Source organism: Orcinus orca, chromosome 1 (assembly GCF_937001465.1).
Source record: "Orcinus orca chromosome 1, mOrcOrc1.1, whole genome shotgun sequence".
Lineage (NCBI taxonomy): Eukaryota > Metazoa > Chordata > Mammalia > Artiodactyla > Delphinidae > Orcinus > Orcinus orca.
Window position 1 is genome coordinate 104,937,335 of NC_064559.1, and position 25,696 is coordinate 104,963,030.

The 25,696-nt window shown below is 41.8% G+C and overlaps 1 protein-coding gene and 1 long non-coding RNA gene across 4 annotated transcripts in view; one reads left to right on the forward strand and one right to left on the reverse strand.

Moving 5' to 3' along the window:
* Nucleotides 1-78: 78 nt before the first annotated feature.
* On the reverse strand, nt 79-23,829 carry LOC125961352 (uncharacterized). Of its 3 annotated transcripts, none has more exons than XR_007471955.1 (4): nt 23,693-23,829; nt 11,844-11,962; nt 1,808-2,255; nt 79-1,578 (listed from the first exon to the last, which is right to left on the reverse strand). It is a non-coding gene; the product is annotated as an uncharacterized LOC125961352 (long non-coding RNA). The 3 variants fall into 3 exon arrangements; XR_007471956.1 differs by lacking the exons at nt 79-1,578; nt 1,808-2,255 and adding exons at nt 5,187-5,318; nt 6,973-7,071; XR_007471954.1 differs by lacking the exons at nt 79-1,578; nt 1,808-2,255 and having other exon boundaries at nt 10,394-11,962.
* LOC101280968 (myomegalin) overlaps nt 23,576-25,696 on the forward strand; it is a 30,328-nt gene continuing 28,207 nt past the window's right edge. The window contains exon 1 of the mRNA XM_033415566.2: nt 23,576-25,154. Coding sequence (XP_033271457.1) covers nt 25,109-25,154 — 46 coding nt within the window. The 5' untranslated portion in view covers nt 23,576-25,108. The remainder of the gene's footprint in view (nt 25,155-25,696) is intronic.

The window sequence follows — 25,696 nt, forward strand, 5'->3', positions numbered from 1 at the left end:
GCTATGCCTCCAGTGTCTAATTCTTAGACTTGGAACTACAGGATAGGTCTGGCTATCTTTGGCTTCTTGGGGGAAAATTTCTAAATCCAGTAGGCACTGGTTTTGCTCCCGGCTGAGTTTGGGAGCCAGGAAAGACCCAGAATGGAACCAACTCTTCCTGTTTTCCCAAAACCAGTCGATCCACTTTGGTGATTCCTTCTCAGGCTAGGAAACTTCTGAGTGTTCTGAAATGGGCCTGGACTCTTGTAGAAGCTCCTGTGGTCCCCAAATGAGTTTAGGGCTCATCCTACAGAGCCTGGAAGGTGAGAAACGACCACTCTCCTCACACCCAGTTGCCTGTTCAGCTCCGTAACTGTCTACTCTGGAGAGTTGTGCTTAGGTCTGGAACAGACCTGGGGATTACAGGATGGGCCCAGGAGCTTCTCAGATGAAGCTCTAAACTTCTAAGATGAAGTCTCGATAGGTCCAACAGGCCCTGGGTGTTGTCCCTGCTGAGTCTGAGGGCGAAGGAAGGAAAACGCCACCTTCCTCCTCTCTCCCAGCCAGCTGCATCAATCCCCTCTGGGCCCTTGTTCTCAGTCCTGGAAACTTGTCTTCCGGGATAGGACAGGGCTTGGACCCTTGAGGGAGAAGCTCCATGGTTCCCAAATGCATTTCAGAGCAGCCCGTGAAGAGCCTGGGGGCTCCCTGCCCACAGGCCTGCAGGTTCTGCCGGCCCGGGGTCCCTTCCTGGCTCTTGATGGCGGTGGAACCAGCAAGGAATTCATCAGGGCTTGACTGAACAGCCGTCTCGTACTCTCCACCTGCTCCCTCCCTGCTTCTACCACCGCCTCCAGCCGCCTTTATTCTTGAGGTCTCGCCCAGACAGCCAGCGACCCTCCCCTTCCGGTGGCCCCCTTAACCAGGCCTCCGCGGAGGCCACCGCCAGCCGCAAACTCCCGCGCGCCCCTTGCCTCCCGGCAGCACCTGCGCTAGGCGGCAGCCGAGGCTGCAACCGCAACAGGCGTCCGTGGGGTGGCGCCGCCGCCAGGTCCGTGAGCTGGATCGAGCCCTCCCTCCATCCCCCCTGACCTACGAATGGGTTTTTCAGCTGCGCGGTTCCGCTGCAGGTGCCCACCCAGCTCATTCGGGAGTCGGGTTCTCACACCTGCCGGCCCAAGCAAACAGTTACGTCGGATATGAAGGAGCAGCCCCCGAGTTGGGTGCTTTTTTGGGTACCGGGGCAAATCTGACACTCACAACCCCTTTCTCTCCTCTACCCGCCCGCCGCCTCTGCCGCCGACCTGACCAGAGCTAATTTCTTGCCCCTGCCGGCTCTGAGGAAGCAAGTATTTCTCACGGGGCTTTGGGGGGAGGTTGCAAAAAGCGTGCACCCGGCCAGTCTCCGCGCCCCTGGGCCCGCGCGCACTGGCGGTTGCAGATTCTGTGGAGAGCTAAGGTCGCAATGTGCACAGGAGACCACAGGGTGGCGCCAGTGGCCTTCCGTGGGATACGCACAACGCCGCCGCCGCGACGGATCCGAGAGCTACCGCCGTGTCTGTCCATCCGGGAGCCCGGTTCTAGCCAGTAAGTGTGGAGCTAAAAAAGTGTATTAATGACCGTTGGTAAGTAGCTGATTTACAATAGAATCTACTAACACGTCCCAGTTAGGAAGAGAAATGACTGATGAGTGATAACAAGCAGATTTGCAACCAAGTAAAAATATAAATATGGATTTACGCTATCTAGTACCCCCTTTTTTTTTTGGCAAAAGTTAATGAAACAATCCCTTCTAAATTGTTACAGAAAATGGAAAACACCAACTTACCTTCAATACATTCCTTTTACTTGAAGATATAGTGTTGATCTGTTAGAAGTAAAAGGGCTTTTCAGGTTTTTTTGAAATCATGCAGACTGCAGCTGAGAAACAGACTGAGTCATGGATGAATGAGATCAACCTCTTTACTGAGGATGGTGATAATGCAGGAAGACTGCTCTTTGAAGTTAGTTGATATTTCCCAGCATGCTTTTTGCATATCACTCTTTGTGATGGCATTTATGCTGTTCTCACAATATTTCCAGCTTCTTGCCTTAGCTTACTTACATCCTCTTTGTGTTTGGGTGGAGCTATGTAACCACTTCTGACCAGTGAGTTGGAAGTGGGAGTGTTGCGTGTCTCTTCTGGGCTGGAGCATTTAATTTCTGGTTTGAGATGCTCCAGAACTCTTTTTCACTCTGGCACAACAACTGGCCTTCTTCCTCCCTCTCAGTTGACCCTAGTGTAATATAAACAACAAAACTTTGTTGGTGTAAGGTGCTGAGATTTTGGAGTTGTTTCAGCCTTAACATACCCTAGCCTATTCTTATACAGCCTAATTCATAGATGAATAGACCAGGTATAGAGCTGTGCATGTTTGTTATCCTAGATAAGGTGCAGTTGTTATCAGTATTTCTTACTTACAATTTCTTTGCCTTGCTCTCAGAAGACTTTCACCTCAGAGCCAAGCATCTTTTTTTTTTTTTTTTTAAATAACAGAGCAAGAGGCAAGGTCTTTAAATAAAAATTGTCATGAAATTTTCCCTACCTCTCTACAGTATACTAGGACTCAGAACATCTCAACATGGGCTAACATATCCATTTCTAATACCTGACTTTGCCCCTAACACCCATAAGTATAAAGTAGAGAAAGACACAAAAACTTACCTCTGGTTTATAGTTCCTTTGTCTCTTTGGTACACTCAGAGATTTTTTTTTATCCCCAGGGTAGTGTGTCATGATTTGGGATGGGTGAGAGATATGCCTTTCTTTTGTAAACTGGGAGAAGGGTGAGTGGGAAAGAGGAGGTGGAAAAGGTGAACCAGCTTCAAGCATTTACAACAGGCATGTTCTTAGGCTGCACAATGTAATGAAAGAGTGCTTATGGAAGTTGATGTTTGGGAATGATGTCCCTTAAACTATCATTGCCAATGTACCTGTTAGAACATCTTTATATATCCCTGTGGGTTCATACACTCTTGGGGGACACCTATGCTGGTGAGTAAAGCAATCCATATGTGTGACAATAGGGAGTGGTGGTGACTGTAGAATAAAATGCTGTATGGTGCTTGTTTCACCAGTGTTGAATAAAATCTTATTGACCCATTTCTTGATTGTACAAATAAAATTAGCAGGCTTGCATTTTGCTTCTAGTGTTAACTAGTGAAATTGCAAACCCTAACCTTAAAATGCAAGCCTTCATAATTCATAAAAGTACAATTAGAAACAAATGAAGATGTTCCCTCTCCCTTACAGACAGAGGGAGAGAGAACATTTTGCATCATAAACCAGCTCAAAAAATCTGCTTTGATAAGGTTTTAAACCAAAAACATTCACAGGAATATCAAGCTTATTCTCCTGTGCACAGTGGAGCTGTGGTGCATATTTTCTAATGTTAACAACTTGTTTTGTTCTCTGTTAAAATAAATGTGTCCCTAGAAGTGTTATTTGAACAGTCTTAAAAGACTCCAAAGACTTTATAAATTGTTGCAGTGGCATACAAAATGCTCAGGATGGACTTTCTGGAAGCAGAGGCTGAGATAGAGTTTAGGGTACAAGGTGATTATTAGGGATGAACCCTTGTGAAAGGAAGAATGAGGACATAGGATTGGGCAGAGGAAGAAATCAGACTGCAATGAAGGCCTGACAGCCTTGATCGACCTGCTGAGGAGCTCTGGAGCAAATACTACTCCTGATAAGTTATTTGAAAAAGGCAAGGTGCAATGGTGTGTATATTATGCTAACATTTGTGTACAAAGGGAGAGAGAGGGAAGGATGTCTCCCTTTATTTGCCTATAAAAGCATAAAAGTCTCTGAGATGACAGAAAACAACCAATAGTAATTATCTTTTGGAAAGGACATTAGAAGGTGCTATAGACTGAATATTTGTGTTTCCTCCCAAATTCATATGTTGGAATCTAGTTCCCAAAGTGATGGTATTAGGAGGTGGGGCCGTTGGTGAGTGTTGAGTCATGAAGGTGGAGCTCTCATGAGTGGTATTAGTGCCCTTATAGAAGAGACCCCAGACAGCACCCTCACCCTCTGCATGTGAGGACACAAAAAGAAGACAGTCATCTATAGATCAGGAATTGAGCTCTTACCAGACACCAAATCTGTAGGCACCTTGATCTTGGACTTTCCAGCCTCCAGATCTGTGAGAAATAAATTTCTGTTGTGTCCAAGTGACCCAGCCTATGGTATTATTTTATAGCAGCCCAAACAGACTAAGAGAGAGGGCTAGGAGTCCAAGATGGAAGGAGATTTTTAACTGTGTATGTTTTTTTTTACATTTTGGATTTGACCATATATTCAAAAAGAAAAACAAAAACATTCTTAAAAATACATAATGGGATGTTAAATGTTCAATAACTGTTCTCAGCTATTCTGAAAAGAGCATTGTGTTAAAAACATGTAAGACCTTCAGGATGGCTGCACATAAATCACTTCATATAATCCCCATAATAACCTACCCCTGCCAGGAATATGAAGTCTATTTTATGGATGAGGAGACAGAAGGCATGGAGGCTTACTTTCTATGGCACAAAGCAATCATGCAGCAGAGCCAGTTTTCAACACAAGTCTGTCTGGCTCCAACCCACCCTCCACTTATTAATAATAATTATAGTTAACAGGAGTGGGGCACTTACTATGTGCCAGGCACTCTGCTAAGTATTTACTCATTTATAGCCACGATATTCCTAGGAGGCAGGTATTCCTTTTGAGTCCATTTTCCAGATGAGAGAACTGAGGTTTGGAAAGGTTGGTGACATGTCCAAGATCACATAGCTAATGAGCGGCAGAGAAAATATGACTCACTCCCCAAGCCTTCGTTCTTAACCCCTGTGATATGTAGCCAAACTGTCTCTCCGAATGTCCAGTCCCCCTCCCCCGTGCTCCCCTTGACACAGGCACACTGGTGGTTTTCAATTCCCATCCCAGACCAAGCCCCTCCCCACCTCCCAGCCTCTGCATGTGCTTTTCCCTCCACCCAGAAAGCTTCCTCCTGGTCCCTCCCTTATTTGCAACCCTAGTTCCTCTTCTTCCTCCAGGTCTGAGTTCCAATGTCCCCTCTTCAGTGTAGTCTTCCCTGACTCTCTACTTTGATTCTTCTCTCACTCAGATCCTTGTTTTTCCCATCAAGGCACTCATTACAACTTACCCAAAATTTTATGTTAGTTTCATTTTACTTGTATTTTATTTGCCTTTCCCGCTAGAATGAAAGGCCTATGAGGGCAGAAATTTGTCTGTCTTGGTCCCTGACATATCTCCAGTAGCCAGAAGATTCCAGGTATTAATAGGTGCTCTGTAAGTATTTGATAGATTATAATCATTAGAATTTGCAGCTCACCAATAGAAGAAAGCAGATGGTTTCCAACCCCAAGCTAAGAGCTCTCTTGTGTTTAAAAAAAAAAAAAAAAAAGGTTTCAGCTTCTGCTGCTCCAAGAGGTAAGTTAGCACAGCTAGCACAGCCTCGATGGAGTCCTCCCAGTGCCCTAGCAGGAAGTCTGCTCAAAGGTGTTCACCCACAAATCCCACACCAGGGACCTTGGGCCACAGAACAGCCCTGCTTGGCCTCCTTAAAGCTTCTTCTCCACAGGGAGGGATCACACAGAGTCTGATCTGCTGCCCAGAAGCTGCTGCATACCAGGGCTGAGCTGGATGCCTCATGGTCATGAGCCAGTTCATTCTTTGCCATCACCCCAGACGATAGGCATCTATCCCTATTTTACCCATTAGGAGACTCAGGTTCACAGTGGTGAGATGGCTTTCCCAGAGCCACGCAGCTGGTAAGTGGGAGAGTCACTCACTCCCCCTTTAACATTCTTCAGTGGCTCCTTGTCACCTTCAGAAATGAACTCCAAATTCTTTAGCATGTAACAGAGCAGGACCCTATAGAACTTTCCTGGGACAGACCCTTCACCACCTTGTCCTCTGCCTGCCTCCTTTTTGTAGAAAAGCTGTAGTCTCCCAGGCCGCCCCTGAGTCACAAAAGCCTGGCTCAAGAGTTAATGACTGAGAGGATGTGAACATGTAGTGGCAAAAATAGCAGTTGGGCCAGGAGAACTGATAAGAATTTAAACAGTAAATCAGCCATATGGCAGTCACAGCATCTTTAGTTCTTATCTGAAGTATATAGATAACAGTATCTGATGCACATTTCCTGAGTTGTTTTACAGATGCTAAAACCCCCACCAAATGGAAGAAGTTAACTACTTGATGACCATGAGCACTGTAGCCCCCAGAGCTACGGAGCCTGAGGATTGATAATGTTAACCCCTGTGACACCACCCTGTTACCTCACCATCAACCAATCAGAGAATTGTGCAAGAGCTGATCACATACCCTGAGACTCCCCTCCCTCCCGTTGCCTTTAAAACTGTCTCCCTGAAACCCACAGGGGAGTTCAGGTTTTTTGAGCATTAGCTGTCCCAGACTCTTTGTCTGGTGCCTTACAATAAATGGTGCACCTTCCTTCACCACAACCCAGTGTCAGTAGATTGGCTTTACTGCGTGCGGGTGAGCGGACTCATTTGGTTTGATAACAGTAAATGTTGTATTAATCTTCTTCTGACTTTTCAGAGGGTAAGCACAGCCTTATTGTAGTCAAAAGGGACATAGGGAGACTTTTCTTTTTACAACTATAATTTAAGATATTATATTAGAACTCAATAAAGACCCTGTTTAAGTCACAGCATTTCAGATTGGATCCTCTGGCCTTCTCACCTGACTCCATGAAGATGGCATAATATAGATACAATGCATGGTTTATGTCAAGGTTTTCTGTTGAACACTATTCTGGAAGGAGAAGAGCTATGTTTGTGCCCACTGCTGAGCCACAAAGGCTTGAATGGAATCTCTTAGGAGCAGCATAAGTAAGAGGATGACAACTACTAACTCAGGGAGGATTGAGATGGTTCTTAAGTTACAACCATATACTTTCCCTTTCCACTACTCACTTCTAGATCCAAGTCTTGGTTCTTTTGATCTTAGAGACATCACTGCCCCAAACATGGCCCAGTCTTCAGTTCTGTCTCTACAGTTTCAAGAACTATGAACTATAAGACCAAATGAAATTGATAAGATTAGACGTCTAGGAGTACAAGGACTTCCTGGGATCATATCACTATTCTCCCTGTTTTGGTTAGGAATATTGTTATCCTACCTCAGATAGATGGCAGTTGGTTCAGTTCAGAAGACTCACATGGGGAAAGGCCATTTCCAGTGTCAGATCTGTGGCACCCCCCCCCTTCCCCAAGATAAGTGAGTTTAAGGGTGGTTTTTCCTTCACACATATTAAAAGAAAAAAATTATTTCCTCCGCTCACAACACTCCTGACACCAAATGTATGAGTTTTCCCCCCACATTAAGCAATTCTGATACTAATTACTCAAAGCACAGACCCCACCTGGTAAGGGCTCAGTCCCACAAGACTGCCCCCCGAGTTCCCACAACCTCCTCTTCAGGTTTGTAAAAATTATTGATAATATCAGGTTGGAAAGAATGAAAGAAAATGGATACTTTTACACACTGTCAATGTAAGTAAATTGGCAAAGTCTTTTTTTAAAAAAAAATATTATTAAGCTGTGTATAAGCAAATCTGAATTTTGCCCATTAGGTTAATCTATTATATTGAGCCATATGAAATTGCCAATATTTGAAAGATTTTGACTTAAAAATGAACTTAAAGGGCTTCCCTGGTGGCGCAGTGGTTGAGAATCTGCCTGCTAATGCAGGGGACATGGGTTCGAGCCCTGGTCTGGGAGGATCCCACATGCCGCAGAGCAACTAGGCCCGTGAGCCACAACTACTGAGCCTGCGCGTCTGGAGCCTGTGCTCCGCAAAAAGAGAGGCTGCGATAGTGAGAGGCCCACGCACCGCGATGAAGAGTGGCCCCCGCTTACCGCAACTAGAGAAAGCCCTCGCACAGAAACGAAGACCCAACACAGCAAAAATAAATAAATTAATTAATAAACTCCTACCCCAACATCTTCTAAAAAAAAATGAACTTAAAGATAAATCAAAAGAAACTATCTACGTTGAAACACAAGAAGAAGAAAGAGTGAAATGTTTTCAAATTTTCAAGAGCATATGGGTCAGAAAAGAACTAAACCAGATCAAAATTTATTTTTCATCTTGGTAGCTCCATCTACTGGTTAGGTAAGGCAAGCATTTCCCTCCTACATAGCACATAAGGGGTGGATGGCATAATTTCAATTGCTCTATCAATTTCTCTATCTCCTAAGAGAACACTCTTGCTTTCCTGATTCCCAGTCCATATACTTCACTGTCATTTACGGGAGTATTTTATTGTGTCTGATGTCTCCAGAGACTACTTTTCACCTAAAAATTGAGAATGTGGTCCTAAGCCATTATTTCTAGATATCATTTTGAAGCAGGAAATGAGATGACCATTCAAATAGGAAACACTAGTAATAACAATTTCCAGATACAACATTAGATAATGACTTATTGAATAGGCTTTATGATAGTCAGAATTGCCAGAAATTAGGTTTCTTGGGTCCTCAGATATCCTTAGGGTTGGAAACGATCCTAGGATTATCCCACTGTAGGGTCACAACCACCAAAAGGATCTCAAGGATAAAAACTGGTGAAGATTTCTCTATCGTTTCCTTGAAATCCTAAGTAAACCCTCTACTTTTGTACTCTAGAGTCCTTTGACAGCAGAGCTACTTTCCTTGGCCGACTCAGCTTCTGTTTATTTAAATCTTTATTTCTGTCACTTGAAGGCACTTGGAACCTGGCACCATTTGTTATTTCTATACGACCTGTCCTCTGGTAGGTAGCTAAAAACTTCAAGGACACTGGAAAATGCCAAATAGTGTGCTCTCAGTTGTGGTGAAACTAGGCTATGCCATCTTATTCAGACAAGTGAAGTTGAGGCCAATGGTTCTATGGTGGCATTCTTGATTCTCACTTGTGAAAACTTATCTCAATTTCTAGCCAACATATACATGTGCATCTGTCTACTATACTCTTTTAATTACATAATAAAAATAAACAGTTTAATTTTAAATGATGTGACTTGATTTTCTTATCTAAAGTAAAGGCTGAACATGTATAGATTGCCATCTGGGGGATCCAAAGGGAAAAAAAGTTAGATTTTGAGACTGAAGCCTTCGATTGCATGGCCCAGAATAGACAGGTAGCTGGAATGAGTTAAGAAAAAGAGGGGAAAGAAAATTCTGTAGTAATTTTCTGTAATAAAATCTGTATTTGTAGTGGTCTGACAGTTTTTACAATGGTTGAACTGTGATTTGTACTCCGTCTTGTGGTGTTAGCAACTTAGATTTAAGTCAGAACCATAGCAGTAAAGCATGACCTTATTTTTTGAGGCATTTAGTATATTTTAAAAGTTGATGATACATTTCTGGTAATAGTGGCTAGAATATTTAAATTAACCTTCCTTCTGAAAACAAGTAAGTGTTGGATAAAATACAGAAAACGTATTCTTAAACGCATTAAGGTGATGATTAAATGATAAAGAATCACCAGGTCTAAAGTAAGGAAAAACTGGAAGCCAGAGACATACAAGAATAGAAGCCACACTTTTTGCTAAGGGCACTTCCTGATCCTGCAAATTTGGTGTGACAGCCTCCTGTGGCTAATAGAGCAGAAATAAAAGATCAGGCTCTGCATAAGTTGGGGTGTCTACCAGAAATGCATTCCTATCAAAAGCTAGGACCCCAAATGGCTATAATCTTAGGATGAAGGTGAACTAGAAATGAAACATCCCCGCTGTAATACAATTAGCTTAGAGCATCTTTCACACATTCTACTTGGTTTAAGCTTGTTCTAGGCTGGGAGTGTTCCCAGGTGCCTGGCAGGAAGGCCTTCATTGTAAGTCTCAAATTATTACAAAACTGTTTTTTCAGATACAACATGTAGCACATATTCAAAGATAATGAAAACAAAGAAACTAGATCTATGCATGAGAACCAGCAGACACATCAGGCAACAGAAACTGACCCTTGAAATAATAGAGATATTGGAGTTATCATAAAGACTGTAAACAATGATGTCTACATTGTTCATGAAACAAGTGAAAAATCTGAAAATACTATAACTCAGAAAGATACCTGCACCCCCATGTTCACTGCAGCATTATTTACAATAGCCAAGATATGGAAACAACATAAGTGCCCATCAACAAATTAATGGATAAAGAAAATTCAGTGCACGCACGCGCACACACACACACACACACACACACACACACACACACACACACACACAGAGGAATATTACTCAGCCATAAAAAAGAATGAAATCTTGCCATTTGCAACAACATGGATAGACCTTGAGGACATTATGCTAAGTGAAATAAGTCAGACAGAGGAAGACACATACCATGTGATCTCACTTCTATGTAGAATCTTAATAGAAAAAAACCCGGAGCTTATAGTTACAGAGAACAGATTGGTGGTTGCCAGAGGTGGAGAGTGGAGGGTGGGCAAAATGGGTGAAAGGAGTCAAAAGGCACAGACTTCCAATTATAAAATAAGTCATGGGGATGTAACATGTAGCATGGCAACTATAGTTAATTGTACTGTATTGCATATTTGAAAGTTGCTAAGAGAGTAAATCTTAAAACTTCTCATCATAAGAAAAAAGATTCTGTGATCAATGTTAATTAGACATTGTGGTGATCATTTTGCAACATATAAAAATATTGAGTCATTATGTTGTACACCTGAAACTAATATAATGTTGTATATCTCTTATACCTCAATAGAAAATTTTGTTTTAATTGAAAGTTTGGAAGAATTTTGCCTATTGGGGAGTTTTCTTAGCTTCAACTAAACATTCAGAATCACAAGACTTTCATAGGCCACACATGGCACCAGTCTACTCAGAAAGATAAAAGATAAGAACTACAGCTTCCTGGCAGGACAATCTCAGGCATTATTCTTCTGTGGAAGTAGTCCTTGCAGCAGTCTGCACTGCCACCCAGGAGATACTATCTTGGTTCTCTGCCCCTCACGTTCCATTCCAGGACAGATGAAGAGTGAGGTGTAAGGGAAAAAGATATAGTGGAGCCACCCTGGCTTTGAAACTCCAGGTCCCAGGAACCAATATCTCTTGCAAAAACTTCACAGTGTAAGCAGATAGGGTGGGGGTGGGGGGGTCCCTGGAGAAAGAAAACCAGGCATGGCTTTCTTGACATAATAGAAGCCATTTTTGGCCTAAGCCATTTTGTGATCTTAGCCTGGCCACACTGCTTGCCCTTGAACAGGTCTCAGTAATAATGATCTTAAGGGAACAAAAGAACAAACTGTTATCAAGCAAAAGAAGTAACAATAGCAAAGATAATAAATCATTTGTAAAGACTCCCAGTTCTGTTTCTATGGTAAAGACTAGCCTGAAGCATCTTCTTGAGCAGATTTGCAGAATTTAACACCCCCTACCACCCCCCCACCCCCCAAGCTCAACCACCAGTTCAACAGGAACCTAAGGGATGATGAGGTTGGCCTTTTCTGACCCTCCTGACTTCAATAAACTAAAGCTTGGATCCTGTTGGATTCCCGACCCCCTTTATGAATATGCATGTACCCTTAGCTTAAAACTTCCCCAATTTTGCTGTCTTGGGAGGGGAGACACTGCTTTGGGAAGGATCCCTGGTATTCTCCTTACTTGCTGCAAGCAACAAACCGTTCCTTCTCTCAGTCTTTAGCTCGGTTGTCTTTTGACTCAGCACTCACCAAGAGGTGAACCCAGTTTTCAGGTAACAATAACGTAGTTTCCAGTGTCCATGCAAGGTTTATGCAAGTTACAAGAGTCACTGCATTCAAGGAAGCTCAAAGTATACCTTCTCGCCAGATGCTTATTTTTCCAAGTCCAGGTGTCAATCAGGAGTCTTTTTTTTATCATGCAATGTAGTTTAGTAATATAGTTGATATTTCACCCCAAGATTCCAGGAAAACAGACCTAGAAGGTTAATTAAAGGTCAAATTGTCATGCAGAAGGGGAAACATTTTGTTTTTTTATTAGTTTAACATTTTAACCACAAAATGGAAATTATAAAAAGTGACAAAACGGACTTAGAGAAGAGTCAAACAGAAATTCTAAAATGATAAACCCATCCAAATGAGAATAAGCTAAAGCTATTTATTCAGAACTTGCTATAGCAAAGGTGTCAGCCACCATCCTTTAGGTTTAGTAGAAACTCAAAGGCAAGCAGAAGACTGGGAAAGCTTTATGGAAAAAAGGGAAGGCTTCAGGTATGCTGTGATTGGAGGCTGCTGGCATGGGGAAGTTGTAGGCAGGCTAACAGCTTCCAGCATCCAGCTGTAGAAGCAGGATGTCCTATATGACTGGTTAAAGGTGCATTTTTGGCCTTCTCTGGTTGGTCCTAAGTTAGAAGCAGGGACAAAAATTAAAGTTATTAATCAAGTCCTGGCCATTTGGGACTGATTATTACAAGGGTTTTTGTTTGGCTTCCTGGATTGTTTGCTGAGAAAATGGTTGACTTTCTACAACTCTGACTTATAGATAGTAGGTTGACTTCCTGGGCTGGTTAGTGTAGATAATGGGTCGGTTTTCTAGGCTGGTTACTACAAATTGTGGGTCAGAGTTCTACTTTTATTTGTTATCTGGCTATTGTCCATTTGCATATTCAGTCTCTGATCTAGAACTTACTAAAATCATGCTTTTATCCCCATCACTCCCCTGCAACTGCTCTTGTCAAGGTCACCAATGACTAATTTTGCTAAATCCAGTGGTCAATTCTTACCTTCATTTATGTATCTATCAACATTTATCTAATCTATCAACAACAGTTGATCCTTCCCTCTTCCTGGAAACGTTTTCTTCACTTGGTAGAAAAAAAAGAAATTCTGAAACAAAATAACTAAAATTTAAAACTTAGTGGAAGAACTTAACAGGAGAGCAATCATAGCTGAAAAGAGAATTAGTAAAGTGGTAGATCGGGAAGAAGAAAAAATTAAAAATGTAGAACAAGAAGGAAAAAAGTAATATTAAACATAAGTGAAAAAATAGCAAATAGAGTGAGAAGGTCTACCTTATTTTTTAGTTAGTCTCAGAAGTAGAAGAGAGAGAAAACAGGGTAAATATTAGAAGAAGTAATGTTTAAGACAACATGAAACACACAAACCAACAGATTCTATAAGGCCAACCAATTCCATACAAGGTAAATAAAGGGACATCAATACTAGAGCGATCACACTAAAATTGCAGAAAATCAAAAACAAAGACAAAAATTATACAAACACCCAGAGAAAAAAGAGAGGTTACATTAAAATCAGCAGCAATTAGACTACTGACTGACTTTTGAAAAGCAAAAATCAAATGCAAATATCTTCAATGTTCTGATAGTAACTGCTTCTAGACTCCTATACTTAATAAAAATAGTCTTCAGTAATTAAAGAAAAATAAAGACTGTTTCAGAGAAAAAAAGCTGAAACAGTTCTTCACCAGGGACCCATACAGAAGAAATCTCTAAACGATGCTTCTCAAGCAGAAGGAAAATGATTCCACATGGAAAGACAGACACAAAAAAAGAGAAAGATAACAGTAAATACATAGATAAATCTAAATTAACATTGGCCATATAAAAATACATAAAAAGTCTTATGGGGTTTAAAAATGTTTAGAACTATAACAAATGATAACAGCATATACATAGAGTGAGACTAAATGGAATAAAAGTATCCCAAGGTCTTTATACTGTTCAGTATGACAGTAAGGGTCATAATTATTACTATGCTTGATAAACTAAGGATTAAGATTGTAATTTTTAAACTAATCACAAAAAGGATAGAAACGAAGTGAAATACAATTAAAAATTTAGAAGGAAAAAATTGAAGCAAAGTATATATAAAACAATAAAAAACATAATATTGTAATAGTTTAAAAGATAACCAATTAAAAAGAAACCCAAGAGAGAAACAGAAACACAAAACAAAAAGGACAAATAGAAAAAGATAAAGCTGATAGATTTTAAATTAATTATATTAACAATTACATAAATATAAGGAGATCAAGTTATACAGTAAAAAATAAATATTGCTAGGCTGGATTTAAAAATTAACTATATGTTGTATTCGAGAGATACACCGAAACTATAAAGTGACAGAAAGGTTGAAAACAAAAGGAGAAAAAACAAGCTTTATTGAAAATATTAACCAAAAAGTAGCTACATTAATAGACTTTAAGGCAAAAAACATGACTTCAGAATATGTCTCTTGTGGAATACAACCATCCATTTCTAATTGCCTTTTATGCTAACTGGTTATTATGGGTAATGATATATAAATTAATCTCCATGAGTCATTTTGTTAGACAAAGAACTTTGATATTTTCTTCTTCACCCTCCAACTACAAAGGCATAATAAACTAATAAATCTTTAAAGATACCTTATCTTTAAAATTTGTGTATGTAATTACAGTCATCTTATAATTTAGGATGATTCCCATGCCACAGCAGGCCCTCAGAATTTCTTCCCTAGGCAAATCTTAGGTTATTAACTATCCAGGGTCAGGGGAGACTGTAGGGAAAAACCCAGGATGACACTGTCTCTGGCATGCAGATGGATGGATGGCAGTGCCAGTGCCAAACTCCTTGCCTGCTCTTGTCCAGCTTCCTGCTGCTCTTTCGTCTCTGCCTCCCATAGTAAATCAAATGCTCATTTATGTGGCTTCTCTGAGGCCAACTGCTTCACTTATCACTGGGCCAATAGCAGGAGGTATTTGGACCAGAATAGTCTTCCACCACCCCACCGAACTTCAAACATTATCCCTTCCTCCCTCTTAATTTTGCCTCTTCAGAACACCAAAACTGGTGAGGACAATTTCCCCATCCTTATTGTTTGGCTAACCCCTAAATTCCTGTGTTTCCTATGCATGTACCAAAGAAGCAGAGGTCTTACACTCTCTTGCACTCTCAGCCTTCTGGAGCTGGCAGATTTGGACAGAATAGAGATAAGGTGGACATGTTCTCGGTTTCAGCAGGTGAACTGTCCACATTACCACTTGATGTAGTCTCATCTGTGAGGAGTGGCCATGTGGTCAGTCAGTTAGGGAGTTATGCTGTTAACTGTTAGCTGATTGGCTTTTGACTGCCTTTAGCAGTCATGTTTAGTCTCTCATTCTAAACAGCTTTTGTTCTGTATCTGCCATGCCCACCTAAGTCAGAAGTTCTGAATATTCCTCCGTTGACTGTAATTGTCTGATAGGCTGTTAGAAGAGGTAAATAATTAGAATTCAAAATGAACAATTGACTTCTCAGATACTAGGTTCCAAAAGTTAACTTAATGTATGATTTTGACCATTTGTGATATTGTGGTGACCTGTACAGTAACCTATTGAGAGAAGTGTCTTTATTGGCCAAATTCCTCATCTTTCTGGTCCAGTGTAACATACAGAAGGTTCAAGAGAAGTTTATGGAATGGCAACCTAAAGGAGAGGGTGAGACTTCCTCTATGTTCCTCAAATCTCTTGGGGTACATTTACATGCATCATGACAAGAGAAAATCAGAATAATATAGGCATGACAAGGGAGGGAAATCTTCTGATCTTTTTCCAAAGCTAACTTCCAAAGATAGAAACACAGTAAAGTTATTCCTCATATTCTAGGACACTCATTTGTTAGTAGGTGATGTCATGGTGTCAGAGGTTATACACATGAGTGTAGCAAGGATTTTAGCTCCAAATGTTACATGTCCCAGCAACACACCGAAACTTACTTCCTGCCTTGGAAGATGCACCCCAGAGGAACAGTTGTGTAACTCATGCCAGGCACTAATCTTTCCATGATCATAGCCCTATCCCAGTTCCAAGGCTGTCACGTTACTGTTTAGAAACGGTCTTTAATAATTTTTTTTCCCAAAACACTGTCCATTTTATTCTTTCCCTCCCTTACCTCAGCTGACTGTGTTGCCCCTGCCTGTTGGATCTTTGATGAGACTTGCCTTTGCAATAAAGACTTAATAGAGGTAGTAATGAAGCCACTATGGTGCAGAAAGAAGAAAAACAGTTGTACGTTTTGGCCTGCACTCAAACTTGGGTAACTCAGGTGGGAGATAAAATGCTTGCTATTGAAGCACCAGTATTCTTAGTTTAAGGTGTTCTTCACAGATCATAACACATCCAATAATTCATGAGATTGATTCTCCCACAACCACCAGCAGGTCACACAACTTCATCTACCAGGATTCTTCAAAGAAATGAAGCCACCTGTCCACACCCTGGACTCAATGACTGCACAGATTCCAGCACATTAAGCAGCCCACTGTTTCTGGAGCTTGGTCTGGGATGGAAGAGAACTGCAGGTAGGACCCAGCTCCCTCTAAAGGATGAAAATTCTCCCCTGAGGAACCCAAAATTGTCCCTGTGTGAAGACCTCTGTGCTTCTAGGACACCTCTGATCATTACTACTAAGAATTCCCATAAGACCAAGTTTCAGAATGTTTCCTCCAGAGAACTTCCTACAGGGGCCTTTTGGTGGCCTTTACTCCAGCTGCTAGGAAACTGACTTGGTGAAACTGAAAAGTCAAAAGGACAGGTGTACCAGCACAGTGACTCATTTTTATCCTTGCTTCCTAATTTCCAAGCCCTGTCAGAGACTTGTGCTTCTCCAATATGTAAATGTTTTAAAGCCAACATAAGTCCAGAAACCACTAACTCCAGACACTGATCTATTGCAATTATTTTCCCAGCACCTCCCACAGTCTCCAGGGCTCTAATGACCAAGGGAGAGAGGACTACTGTTGCTTGGCTACTGTCTTGGTTGACGTGGATTTAGGTACAGGTATGTCCAGATTTATACCACGGAACAGTCAATCAGAATGCAGTGTAGCAAAGGGCCTGGAGTAGACTAGACTCGCTGTAGGGAGGCCAGTTTTTGATCTGCTTAGATTAATGGAGGTAAGAGGTGATAGAGGAAGGGTATAGTAATGAAGTGCAGGTGAATCTGTAGAGAATCCTATAAACTTAAGCACTATTTATTAATTATACTGGAAATAAACTTCTGTGCTGGGAGGATGAGAGAGTCTATCCAAAAAGGATAGTAAGATCTGGTATGGGCAACAGGCTTGATGGTGGTGAGGATAAATGTACTAGGTAGCGATGGGAAGAGGTCTGGGTATGGTTTTACTGACGGATTGAAACACGTCAGTAAAACCTGCAGTACCTGGGTCTGATCACAGAGTGTTGAGGCAGAGGGTGATGTGTGATGCTGACAGGGAACTCACTGGTATGTTGAGTTTTAGCATTTGTGACTCTAAGATGCATATGAGGCATTGACCTGTGAATTAGGAGTTGTGAGTTGGAAGTATAGGTTTGTAGTTTAGAAAGGGATGTGGGAATACATGTAGATCTGGTTGACGTAGGTGGTAACTGAAAGCATGCTGGCCAGAGCTTGTGTGTGTCTGGTGTGCTGAGCAGAGGGCAGACAGAGCCAAAGCTCTTCAAGGTCAAGGTGATGGTTGTTCTCCTTGTTGAAAACAAGTTTATGACTCAGCCTGGAACTAGCCTGGCTTCTCAGCAGGAGAAGCATGATTGCAGGTTATAGCTCCTGTCTTTCAAAAAGTCCTAAGTCCCAAAATGTGGGGGAGCTCCTCAGCCTCCTTTCATCAGTTTAATTTCCCCAGGGAAGACTGAGGAAAGAGACCTCTATACTATTTGAACTTCACCAAAAGATCACCATGCTAATATTTTAACAATCAATATTTCTTTAAAATAGTCTATGCCTCATACAGCTAATAAATCAAAGCCTATTAATTTAGGAAATTGAATCCTCCCAAAAAATTAAATACTGATTGCAAACAATATTAATCTTTTCATACTATATACCCATTCAAATGTTTTATGCACCTTAAAAAGCAGACACATAGTATTATTATAATTATCGTAAGACTGATCATTACTCTTTCACGAAAAAAAAAGCCTCAAAGGACCAACTCCAAGAACCAAAATTGATCTCTTCACTATCTCTATCTTGATTCTGTCCCCTTTCCCCCTCTTTCTTCTAATTGTAATTCTGATTCTGATTCCTGTTTCTTTCCTGGATTAGAATTGTACCTTACCTAACCTACAAGTTAGCTTACCTTCTCAGGCAACAGTTAGAGGTTGACAAGTGAAGATTTAGGAACAGAAACAAAGAACCTGGATGAATTTCTGATGTTCTTCTATCAGAATCTGTTGTGCAGTTACACAGAATCTTTTTCAGAGTTAAGAGTCTGATCAGATAAATTAGATATTTTGTTATTTATAGTTTTGTCTACGATAAGTCTCCTATTAAAAACCTTTTGTTCTGGTGTCCTTGTTAGCTATTAGCACCATAAAAAGCTTCTTTTGGAACTACTGCTGGGTCTTTCTGGACACTAATTACTCTGCCTGTGGTGTAACAAAGGGAAGCATTGGTGGTTCAGTGGTAGAATTTTTGTCCCCAACACAGGGAAGGATCCTGTGTACCTGATTATGTGTGTCAACAGGTGTTAGCCTGAAAATTATATTTTTTTAAAGGGAAAATGAACTGAGAATCTGGCAACTGTTTATAGGGTTTTGTTTTGTAGCTCTTGACACATTAGGAAGCTCCTGCGAAAGACTGCCATTTAAAAGTAATGGGTGTTGTGGGAAGCAGCCGCTTAGAACAGGGAGATCAGCTCGGTGCTTTGTGGCCGCCTGGAGGGGTGGGATAGGGAGGGTGGGAGGGAGACAGAAGAGGGAAGAGATATGGGAACATATGTATATATATAACTGATTCATTTTGTTGTAAAGCAGAAACTAACACACCATTGTAAAGCAATTATACTCCAATAAAGATGTTAAAAAAATAAAATAAATAAAAGTAATGGGTGTTAATGTGTTAGAAAGACAACTTGGTGATTAATCTTGTTCCAAAATTTTTTCACCTAAGAATAGCTTAGAATTTAAGTTTTTTTAACCTATTTTCAAGCCAGCTACATTTCTCTTTTTAATAATAAATTTATTCATATTCAAAGGTTTCCTTATTCTGACATTATGTCTTTCTACATTTTGTTTATAAACTGATGGTGATTTTTTTTTTTTTTAAGCCTTAAACTGGCATACTGTGTTGAAATCATCAGGGTTGTTTTACTATTTGTTTGGGAACTTGTTTGGGAATCTCTGTATTTGTTGAATAAAAATTGTAATGTGTTACAAGCATCAGGCTTTAGAGAGAACAAACTAGGGGACTTGATTTATAGAAAAGAAATGATTAGATTACTTATATGTTGAGGCAAAATGAAAGGACTCATCAGGTATCGGGGAAAATTGAACCAGGATGATCAACTCCAAGACAATATCATAGTAAAACTCTTAGACTTTAAAGATAAAGAAAACAAACAAACAAAAATAAAGAAAACATCCTTAGGCTTGCCAGGCAAAACTGTGAAATAAGTTACAAAAGCAACAGAATTAGATGAGCACCAACATACAAAGCAAGGCAAGAGTGGAGCAGCATTTTCAAGGAACTTATGTAAAGAAAGTGCAAATCAGAGATATCATGTCCAGTCAACCTCGTTTTCAAGGTTCATGGTACAGGGGAATAGCTCTGGTATGGTACTCCGGTGACCTTATACTTCTCCACATAGGCCACATAGGCAAGGCTCAATTGGAGTCTGACCCAAGTCTTGGCTGAATGCCTTGGAACATGGAAAGATAGGCAGTCTTGTGAGGAGCTCTCATAAGGCTCTTTCTCACTGATCTCTTATAGGAGCTTCCCTACCTTGGGACAGGCTACCAGCAGATAGTTTCTCACCTGCCTCCTTGCTTTTGTGAGACACAGAAATTTCCAACCTTGCCCCCACCCTCCTAGGGCTCAACTATAAGCTATAAAACTGCTCAGCCGTAACATGGAAACTGGCTCCTTCGTAACAGAGCAAGCCATCACTTGTGTCTTCTTGTCATCTGATCCCTCTAGTGTGGTGTGATTTTGTGGAATTATGGATGTGGGGAGCTGACAACATGCTACATTTACTTATGCTGTGTGTGTAAATAATGAACTACTTCAGTTCATTTGAGATTGTTTGTCTCCTTACTGACCAGTTCTACAGAAGTGTGACTAGCAGCTGCCACTATACCATTGTCTAGGGACTGCTAGACTGCCTGACTAATTTGGTGCCCAGTGTAGGGCTAGTGAGGTCACAGTACCTTCTTGAAGAAAAGACAGAAGGGTCTGTGTAAGCCAAGTTAGGAGATATGAGAAGGCTCCCTGGGAAGTTCTCCCCCAAGTGGTGGTTATGAGCAGGAGCGGGGAGGGAATAAGGATCCTCCAACTATCCCACGAGTTAATGAACATTTAGAGGCTGCGCAATGACAAGGAAGGATCGAAAACAGTCACCTAAACAATATTTTAGTTGTTCTAAAAATTTGTTGAGACTGAGTAGACAGCCTCTTAAAACCGAAATGCAGAGCTGTGCTTACTGCTGTGGGGCTGCCACCCTCATGCTCTCCAAACCCTCTCTTCTCCTCCTCCTGACCTCAGATAATAAGAAGCCTCCCACTGTTCCAACTGACCTCACAGACTGGTCACACCTCCTTGCACTTCCTGAACTTTCTGTCAAGGGGGTAAAATGGTCTCTTGGCTGCTGCTGTAACCCATCAAGTGCAAGTGTTAAACTCCTTGGTCTGTGTTCCAGCAAAAGAGAGTGTGAATTCAACTGACAGAGTTTGGGTACAACTTGCATCAAAGAGAAAAACCAAGTTAAAGTTATGAGTGAGGCCTCTGAGTCAATTCAACACATAGCTGTGAAAATATGTAATTGAAATTAATGAGTTACATGCTTATACTCTGAATGCTCTTAAAGTGTTAGAGGAGATTCTTCTGTTCAGGGTACTGTCATGTGTAAAAAAAAAGTGCTAATGGGATAAACTCCCCTGGGGTCTGCCACCAGTCGATGGGTCAAAGTTTAGCATGAGTGCCTGTACCCTCTAATGTCCAAAGTTTCACCGTGTAAATAATATCCTCTTGGTTGACAAGTCAAAAATTTTAATATCAACAGCTCTGACTGCAGTGTTATCAGACTGCTACTAGCAGGAGTGAGGGATAAACCCCAATGACAAGCAAGTAGCTTGCTTGTCAAGTAAAGTTACTTGGAACTAGGTGGATCAATTCTCCTGGCCATTCTCAATCCCTCTGGCAGCCAAAAGAGAAAAACAAAACAAAACAAAACAAAACAAAACTGCTTTCTCTCACAAAGTAAAGAACTCTGTATTTCTGATATGGAAGCCACCACTGCATGCTAGACTTATAACTCCTGCCAAAGTTTGACCTGTTTGTTTTATAGTAAAAACTGTTGTTCCACGGTCTTCTGGCCTCCATGCTTTTTGATGAGAAATCTCCATTACAGTTAAAATTTTAAAAATACAGAAATAACATTAAAGTAATAATCTCCATTGCCTACAAACTGGACTTTCTAAAATAAAGTGTTTAAAATATGGTGGGTGTAATTTTAAAAAATGGTGGAATTAGAGCACTTAATTGGTGGTGTTTGGCCAGAGGACCAAAGAATTCCCAAATCTCAACCTGCCAATAACTTAGATTTGCTGGTTGGTGTGGGGGTCCCTGAGGGAGATATGTACACAAAGAAAAGTAGCAAAGTGTATTGGTTATTACCAATAACAAACTTCCATTGGTAGGGTTTGTGCCATAGTAGAAGGAATTCCAGTAAACTAGACCAGAACATAAGGCTCAGTTCGAGGTCTGAGAGGTTTTTCCTTCTATCTAAGCACAAAACAACCTTTACCAAACTTCCCCAAATTAATCTGACGGTGCAAGTCCTATGAGATGAGAGGGCCAGAAAGACGGCAGATGGAATGGGGATGCATGGTTGGAACCTCCCCCTGACACCAGTTGGGTTAGAATTTTTGCTGCTCAGGTAGAAAGCGGCAGTAATAACCACACCCTTTGGTATGCTGTTTTAATATACTCTGACCTCAACAATTAGAAAGGGAAGCTCAATATCTGTCCTGGATTGTGAAGAATGAGAAGTGTTTACTCCCCCATTGGGTATTAAGGGTTGGGGAAGAGGAAGAGCAGAGAATGTCCCTTTTCTACATAAATATTTCCCTTGACTTTCTGATGTTATTCTAAGTAATAATAAGAGAGAGATATTAGGTAAGTCCATCAAAAGGCCATTTTCTTCCCATTGTCACTCTTCCTGTGTTTAATGCTGGGTCAGGAAATGGGCAACAAAACTGGCCAAGGAATGTCATTTTAATATTATAGCATAGCCTTCTAAAGTATGTGAGAACATGGCATAAAATCAGTTAATTTCAGGGCTACACTACCTAAGAGGTTACCAACACCTTCCCATTATATTTCCCTCTTGAATTATAAATAATTGCATTATCTGTCTATCTATCTATCCATATGTAAAATATATACAAAATAGTACGTATTACTACATATTTGAATATACTCATCAGGTAATGTTATACAGTGGGCAATACATGACAGCATAAGCCAGCTACATCAATGTGAATAATGTAAGATGTGAAATCTTATTAAATTTTATTGTTATTATCACCATTATAGTACAATTTTTTATTAAGTTTCCTTTAGATAAATAACAATATAGAAAAATGAATGACCCAATAAAGAAATTTCCCTCCACTAATGTCCTCATCAAAATAGATAAAGTGGCCATCAAAATGAAAATTAAATTATGAAAGCAACTCCTCTCTGTTTTAAAAAGTCTGCTGTGGATATAAACTACTATATATAAAACAGATAAACAATAAGGTCCTACTGTATAGCACAGGGAACTATATTCAATATCCTATACTAAACCATAATGGAAATGAACATGAAAAAGAATATGTATATATATGTATAACTGAATCACTTTGCTGTACAGAAACTAACACCACATTGTAAATCAACTACACTTCAACAACAACAACAAAAGTCTGCTGTGGTTCCAACCAGTCTTTGGTCTTCAGGAGCTGTTACTTTTATTTCTGGTGTTTATTTCTGCCAACACTTCCAAAAATGGATCTAGGGATCCTCCAATGTACCACGTTTGTGAAGTTCCTAAAGGTAAAGTATACCCGTGAAACTATCCAAGCTACAACTCCATATCCACAAAATTTAGAACCAGTGAGACCGCTGCAAGCAAAAAATCTAGGCTTACATTTTTTTTTTTTTGCGGTACGCGAGCCTCTCACTGTTGTGGCCTCTCCCGTTGCGGAGCACAGGCTCCGGCCGCGCAGGCTCAGCGGCCATGGCTCACAAGCCCAGCCGCTCTGCGGCATGTGGGATCTTCCTTTCCCGGGCCGGGGCACGAACCCGTGTCCCCTGCACCGGCAGGCGGACTCGCAACCACTGCGCCACCAGGGATGCCCAGACTTACATTTTTTATTGCGACTTATCTTACCTGGAAGGGTGAACACCAAAACAGAAGAGAACAGAGAAAGAGTCTTAAATTCAAGTTTGCAGAAATACTAGGCAGTTCTTTTAGTTTGTCTCCTGCGGACTTAAAAGACTATGGGGAAATTGTGAAGAGATTGATGGTAAATAAAGTTCAAAATCATATCTAAAAGACTGATAATTTCTAGTGTTGGTTTTAAATGTGGGGAGAAAATTGCCTCGTACAATTTGGGGCATGTAATTGGATTTATAATTTGGTGGTGGCCGCATATGAGAGTTTTAAATTCATAGTACATTTCACCTACCTGTTCCACTTTCTGGAATGTATTCTCGGTAAACAGTCAACCCCATGTCTCCTCCAGTCGTGGAAAAAACGAATGATAGCGGTTAGAAAATGTCAAACCTAGTAAGAAACAAAGCCTCCTTCCCTAACCGGGAATCGAACCCAGGCCGCAGCGGTAAAAGCCCTACATGCTCACCACTAGACCACCGAAGAACCACAAATCCACACCTCTTCTCCTTGCTTCTGACTACAGTGACCTTTTCCCTTTGCTCTGGAAGGCCTTGAGCCTTCCGGAAGGGTCACCCGTCGTTCCAGAAATCCTTTCCTAAGGTCGTTCCCTCCCTGCTTCGTCCAAAAAAGGAGCCCGCAGGTGACGCTCCGAGCGCGCGCGAGGCCAGCCGTGTCTGCAAGTCCCGAGCGAGTTGCCTCATCCTGGCAGCACCTCAGAACTGGCCTGGTGACGCGTCTTTGTGAGGTGGCTGCGTGTGGAGAGAAGGTCACCGGTGACCGGGGAGCGTGCTAGGGGCCCACTGGAGGCGGGAGAGAATGTGCGCGGGGAGAGAAGGGGCCGCGCACCGTGACCCGGCATCTCCATCGTCCAAATGTACTCAGGCGGATGTAGCAACGGAGACAGCTTGGATGGAAAACGCTTTCAAATCAGGCTCCAAGGCCCTGAACTGGATTCCGAATCCTTCCCATACAACCTGCTGCACCTGCAGTTTTCTTACCTTACTTGAGGGCAACTCCATCCTTCGTGTGCTCACGCCAAAAAACTTGATGCCGGTCTTTCACAATCCACAACCTAATCAGTTAAGAATTAGTTTTTCCTTTCTGATTAATTGCGCACTTTGATCCACACAGTCTTCTTGGTCTGATTTTGGCCCTCGACTCTCCTGATAAAGGCGTGGAAATCGATTCAACTCGCGACGCTCGGTCCGCTAAGACTTCAGGGTTTGAGACCTTAAACCTCGGGAGCGTGGGGCCGGGTCGCGGTTGAGACTTTTCTTGGCTCCGCCGGTCCAAATCGGCCTCTTCCGGGCCTGTACTCGGGGGCCGGGGGCAGGGCGGGGCCGCCTCAGCGGGGCCCCTCTTGCCGGATCGGGAGCCCCGCACCTCGCGTGACGCCGGCGGAGAAGCTTCCGGCGGTGTTGATTTCATTTGCCCGCGGCCCGCGAGACGCAGGGGCGCGGTGCGCGCGGGCGCACACGGCGACTTTGTGGTTCTCGGGCACCCGCTGCCCTCCCGGCTCCTCTCGTTCTCCCTCGCGGGCAGTAACGTCCGGGCAGGAAGAGACCTGTAGGAGACGGGAAGCCTCTCCTTTAAGTCCTGTCCAGTCAGGATCCAAAAACGGTCTTGAAGAGACAGAGGGCGAGGTGAAAACAGATTAAGGGAAAAGAAGAAATCCCATGCGAATTCCTCATCTAAACGCACCCTGAAGATGAAGTCGGCGTCCGCAGCGACCCGGTCCTCCCGGCGTGGTGAAGGTGAGTCGAGTTCCCGTGAGCAGTTGGAGCCAAAGCGGACAACCGTGGCCAGGCGGCCAGCGAGTAAGCAGCCCCTTTGCCTCCCCAGATGGGCAGCACTGGAACTTGTAGCACTTGAACGTCTCTCCCTTGGCTTTTGATGGATTCCAAGGATGCAACAGATAGGTCAATTTTTTACATGCACTTACTTGGGGTAAGAGTACTTTAAAATCTTTTAGCAAAGGAAACGGTTTATGGCTGGTATGAACTACGACTTTCAGGTGTGGGGGAAACACGAAAGCCAATACACTAGGGAAAGAAACTACTGTTAATGACACAGACCCAGGAACGGCACTTCAGCCAGGTAGGTTTGTCCCTTAGGTTGGGACCAGTAATCTAGGACGTTCACAATGAATATTTTAATTTTAATAGTTTTCAATGGAAATCCACATTCCAGAAGTCATATAACAAACACATGAGGCCAGCTTTATGCCAATTTTACAAAAACGAAAAGGAAAGATGATATATAAATGACAAGGCCTAATAAAATGCCTTTAAATATT